Source organism: Berghia stephanieae, chromosome 2, assembly GCF_034508935.2.
Source record: "Berghia stephanieae isolate SIO BIC M18660-M18661 chromosome 2, UCSD_Bste_1.3, whole genome shotgun sequence".
In the NCBI taxonomy this organism is placed as follows: Eukaryota; Metazoa; Mollusca; class Gastropoda; order Nudibranchia; family Aeolidiidae; genus Berghia; species Berghia stephanieae.
The window spans coordinates 79,008,200-79,014,218 of NC_088361.1; the positions used below are offsets into that span (position 1 = coordinate 79,008,200).

Below are 6,019 nucleotides of genomic sequence, written 5' to 3' on the forward strand. Positions count from 1 at the left end.
CCACCAGTGGTCAGTGGACTGAAAACACGTAATAGTAATAGTAGTAGTAATAGTAGTAGTAGTAATAGTAGTAATAGTAGTAGTAGTAATAGTAATAGTAGTAGTAGTAATAGTAATAGTAGTAGTAGTAATAGTAATAGTAGTAGTAGTAATAGTAATAGTAATAGTAGTAATAGTAATAGTAGTAATAGTAATAGTAGTAATAGTAATAGTAATAGTAGTAGTAGTAATAGTAATAGTAGTAGTAGTAATAGTAGTAGTAGTAGTAGTAATAGTAGTAGTAGTAATAGTAATAGTAGTAGTAGTAATAGTAATAGTAGTAGTAGTAATAGTAATAGTAGTAATAGTAATAGTAATAGTAGTAATAGTAATAGTAATAGTAGTAATAGTAATAGTAATAGTAATAGTAGTAGTAGTAGTAGTAGTAATAGTAGTAATAGTAGTAGTAGTAATAGTAGTAATAGTAGTAATAATAGTAGTAATAGTAGTAATAGTAGTAGTAATAGTAGTAGTAATAGTAGTAGTAGTAGTAGTAGTAGTAGTAGTAGTAGTAGTAGTAGTAATAGTAGTAATAGTAGTAATAGTAGTAGTAGTAATAGTAATAGTAGTAAGTAGTAATAGTAGTAGTAGTAGTATATAGTAGTAGTAAGTAGTAGCAGTAGTAGTAGTAGTAGTAATAGTAGTAATAGTAGTAATAGTAGTAATAGTAGTATAATATAGTAGTAATAGTAGTAGTAGTAGTAGTATAGTAGTAGTATAGTAGTAGTAGTAGTAGTAATAGTAGTATATAGTAGTATAGTAGTATAGTAGTAATAGTAATAGTAGTAGTAGTAATAGTAGTAGTAATAGTAGTAGTAGTAGTAGCAGTAGCAGTAGTAGTAGTAATAGTAGTAATAGTAGTAATAGTAGTAATAGTAGTAATAGTAATAGTAATAGTAGTAATAGTAGTAATAGTAATAGTAATAGTAGTAATAGTAGTAATAGTAGTAGTAGTTTTTTGTTTGTTTGTTGCTTTAGGTCTCTTCCAACACAATTGAGGTTATATGAGAGACCGCTGAAACAAAAAAAACAAGCAATCTAACAAAAATAGTACAAATGTCAATCAAAAGCATAACCTAAAGATATAAGCTAAATTATAAATAACCAAGAACAAACAGGCAGAGGATTTACAGGAAAAAAAATATCCCCTGTCAAAAATACAACCACAAACCAAAGAAGCAGGATAGGCTAGTAAAGAGAAGAAACGACATTACTATCGGATCGTACACCCATGCGAACATCATAGGTATGATTCAAGGGTGATGCTCCCATCCAACCACACTGTCAGTATACTTAGTTTGAGATCACTAAATGTCTCATCCAAACACAAGCACAGGTCCCCGCCAAGAGGAATACACTCAATTGTTTACGAAAGGAAAAAAGGATAAATAATACAGTGCATAATAGAGAGATGATTTACAACTATTCATTTGACTGTTTCCCTCCCAGTCAGGGTATCGGGCCAGAGCCAGGAGAAAACCAAATATTCTCATTCCAAGACAAAGACAGAAAGCAAGTTGTAAAACAGATAAAGGGGGGTAAAAGACACAGTATGTCCCTCCCTGCCCACTATGAGAGGTTAGGAACCCAACCCGACACAATCATAAAATCCAACAAAGAGGAATACACTCAATTACATTATACATTCAAAATAACAAATATAATAATACATGTTTTTTGTTTTTAAGGATTTTACAGTGTTTGCAACACAGTAAGGTCATATCAGCGCCAGTAAAAAGGAAGAAAATGGAACAGTAAAAAGTTTTAGAATTTCAATTAAAGCACCCAAGAAAAGGTAAGACAAAGGGGAATTGGTTCAAAAAGGAAACGTAGATTCCAAGAGCACACTATCAGAGTACTTAGTTTGAGATCACCTAACTGTCTCATCCCGACGTCAAGCACAGGTCCCCACTAAGAGGAACACATTCAAATGTTTACAAATCATATATAGGCCTAATATAAAGAAAACATAATAGAGAGATGATTTACAAGGAAAAAATATCACCTCCCAAAACTAGCTATACATTTGACTGTTACCCTCTCAGCCAGGCATCCGACCAGGACCAGGACAAAACCAAGTAATCTCATTCCAAGACAAAGACAGAAAGCATGTTGGAAAACAGATATAAGGAGAGAAAAGACACAGTATGTCCCCCCCCCCCCCCCCCAGTCCACGATGCGAGGTCAGGAACCCCACCCAGTCAAGGAATTCAAGAATGAAAATTGAACACATGAATGGTTAAATTCAAATCTAAGAACACAATGTTAAGCTCTCAAATTTAATACACATAATCAGTTTTTGCATAATGCATCAACTATTTGGGTTGGATTGCAAATATGGATAACAATACAAAATTATCAGACGAATTTGTTTAAATATTATTAATAATGCAAGTACTCATTAAATTCATTTCTTAATTTATTTACTTATCTTAGCGGCGCAGTGTGGTATCACAATTTTTCTCCTGAAATGCTATATTTGCATGAATGCTATAATGTACAAAATGAATTTAAAATTACATTCCAATGAAAGCTGAAACACGATACGATTACAAAATATTAGACAATAAAACTTACACAAATAAGAGGTCAAAATATATTCATTCAGAATATATTCATTCACTTTTTTTTAGCCAGACATAAGGACTAATGATAGGTTTTTTAAAGTACAATATATTATATTTTAGTAATGTGAAATGGAAAATATAACTAATAATAGAGTTACAGCGATTTCTGTATGTTATATTACAAAACAAAGCATTAATCAAAAACATTTATCATATAAAAATCAAAAGAGGATACAATAAGTAACATTGAAATGTAAACGTAAGAGTGATTGTAATATTGAAAAGATCAGTTATTGTTTCTGAAAAATCTAATAATTTTTTTTTTTTTTTATAGTAGAGACGACAGCCATTTTATCTAAATATTTTAATGGTTGACCTATTTATAATGGGAGAAAATTCATTTGGCAGAACAAATTATAATATTTATTGTAAATCATTACTTTAGTTTAACTATTTATGACAACTAAAAAAGAATGAATTTAGAAAGCCAAGTCACTTCAAAAAATGTCCTCAAATAGGATTAAAAAGATTTGATAAAGACAATTTGCACAGATCTAAATTTAAAAGAAATGTTGTGAAATAAAAATTAAGATGACAGAAAAATTGCATAACAGATTGCAACTTTAAAAAACACAGACAAAAAACTGAAAGTAACCATGTCTGTGGTGAAAGATTGGGCATTTAAATCTTGGTGAATGAAATTCTTTAAGTGCTTGTATTATATAATCTAGGTTTGAAAATAATAGGATAGGACGGAGTCGAAAAGAGGAAATAAAGAAACATGAAAGGAGGAAATGAAAGAGGCAATGGTGATAAGAGTCACCATTAATGGTGAAAGAGGCAATAGTGATAAGAGTCACCACTGATGGCTTGAGGTGCTTGACTTGCTTGAGGTGCTCAACTTGCTTGACTTGCTTGAGGTGCTCGACTTGCTTCACGGTGGCAAGGATGATAAAGCCACTGAAAAGGGAGAAAAGAAGAAATAATTAGATGATTGCTATACTTTTATTAATTATTTTTTTTATGGTATACAAATCATCAAAAATTTTTCCCCTGCCACGCGATGATAAATTTGCAAATTTGGTGGAAAATCTGCCAACCTGGCAATACAGTAGAACATGAAAGTAACGTACTCGGAAATAGCGAGAACTCGGAAATAGCGAGTAAAATCTAAATCCCCGTTTTTTTCCCTTATTTGAGTCAATAAAATTAGCATGAAAGTAGCGAGTATGAAAAAGAGGTCAACTCGGAAATAACGAGCATTTCCTGCCCCAGCCTAGGACTGCGAACGAAGTAAAGCAAAACAAGAGACAATGGCAATTTAAATATTTTTAGCCTAGCCTCTTTTCTTTTCTTATTTTTCGTTACGAGTAATATTACATAGTAGCATAGTCTGTAGTAGTACATAATAGGCGAAACAAATTTGGGTGGGGGTTGGGTTTGTGTGCGTGTGTGTGTATTGGGGGTGGGGGTCAATTATTCACCTAATGTGGTGCCACGCGACGCGCGAGGTAAGCACATGTCAACATGCCTCACTTCGCAGCATCGGTCAGCGAGTAACAACAAGATATGAAGTGAGTAGAAAAGTGCCAGAAGACAATAGAGAATAAAATTTTTTTTTTTTTTTTTTTTTTTTTTTTTTTTTTTTTTTTAAAAGCGAGTAGCATCGTTAACGAACGACACGACCAGCGAGAGAGGGGAGTGTGGAACCATTATTTCAATGGGTCAGTGATTGAGTGATGCGCTTGCTTACCTCATCAAACATGCCGAGTGCATACAAACACTCGCACGCACACGCACACACACACACACACACACACTTCTATGTTCTTGTTTTTTTTCTAGTCATGATTTTACTTGAAAATAAAAACAAAAAACAACAAAAAACCAAGCATTCTGCCACTTCTGTGAAGAAATTGAAATAGGGGCGACGGCTTTTACTCGAATTACACAATAAGGGGAATAACCAGCAATATTATAACCTTTCCTGGCAACTCGGGAATAGCGAGAACTCGGAAATAGCGAGTAATCATGAGTGGACCCATCGAACTCGCTATTTCCGAGTTCTACTGTACTGATAACCAGTAGTTTACAGTTCACAGTGTAAAACTCTTTGTATCTTCTTATCCTGTATTCATTCATTATTTATTCAATTAGCTATTATTGTATACAAATAGTAATTAATTATCAAAGTATCATGATGTCTTTTCCCTATAATGTTTTCCCCTGTTAAATAAGTCAACAGAGACACTGCACGCACATGGACGAACACACACACACATACTCGTAGGAGAGAGAGAGAGAGAGAGAGAGAGAGAGAGAGAGAGAGAGAGAGAGAGAGAGAGAGAGAGAGAGAAGAGAGAGAGAGAGAGAGGAGGAGAGAGAGAGAGAGAGAGAGAGAGAGAGAGAGAGAGAGAGAGAGAGAGAGAGAGAGAAAGAGAGAGAAAATACCGACTGGAATTCCTACCTCGAGGTGAAGTCTACAGTCCTTTGAAGAGTGCCCAATCCTCTCCCGTCTCTTGATGCCGTCCTGTAGTGAAAAAAAAAAATGTAATTCATGTTTATGTTGTGTAGTTGGAAAAAATTATCAAAGAAATTTTGTTTTGATGTTTTTGTTTTTGTTTTTTTAAGGATTTTACGGCGCTTGCAACACATTAAGGTCATATCAGTGCCAGTAAAAAGGAAGAAAATGGGATAGTAAAAAGTTCTAGAATTACAATTAAAGCAGCCAAGAGAAAGTAAGACAAAGGGGAACTGGGAACAAATAGGGATCAGATGTAGAATCCAAGAGCATACCACCAATGTCCTTAGTTTGAGATCACCTATATATGTCTCATCCGGACACATGCACAAAATCCAACAAAGAGGAATACACTCAAATGCTTACATTATTCATTAAAAATAAATATAATAATGCATAACAGAGAGATGATTTACAAGGAAAAAAATATCATCTCCCAAAACAATAACTATGCATTTGACTGTTTCCCTCCCAGCCAGGACTCCGACCAGGGCCAGGACAAAACCAAGTAATCTCATTCCAAGACAAAGACAGAAAGCATGTTGGAAAACAGATATAAGGGGATAGAAGACACAGTATGTACCTCCCTGCCCGCTATGGGAGGTCAGGATCCCCACCAAGAATTTTGTTTTGAAATAAATGCATTATCATCACTGATGTTCTTTACAGTTGATAGCTCAACTGGTAGGACATTTAACTCAAACAATGTGATTAAGTTGAGCCCCAAAAGCTAACTTCTAAATGAAGACATAGCACATGGCTATTAATTGTGCCACACTAATATATCAACATTTATGAAGACATCATATATACCGTTAGTAAAAAATGAATTATACTAGCCTACTATAAATATAAGCAGTTCTATCTTGTTAACTAAATATTGAAATAATTT

At 33.7% G+C, this 6,019-nt stretch overlaps 1 protein-coding gene across 4 annotated transcripts in view; it reads right to left on the reverse strand.

Annotated features, from left to right (window-relative positions):
* Positions 1-2,304: 2,304 nt before the first annotated feature.
* Positions 2,305-6,019, reverse strand: part of LOC144965595 (uncharacterized) — a 25,298-nt gene continuing 21,583 nt past the window's right edge. For 2 of the 4 annotated variants that reach the window (XM_078901131.1, XM_078901133.1), the window contains exons 3-4: positions 5,074-5,136; positions 2,305-3,566 (exon numbers count right to left, since the gene is read on the reverse strand). In XM_078901131.1, the coding sequence (XP_078757257.1) occupies positions 3,230-3,566; positions 5,074-5,136 (400 nt within the window). In that variant the 3' untranslated portion in view covers positions 2,305-3,229. The remainder of the gene's footprint in view (positions 3,567-5,073; positions 5,137-6,019) is intronic. The other 2 variants (XM_078901135.1, XM_078901132.1) reach the window with 2 other exon arrangements.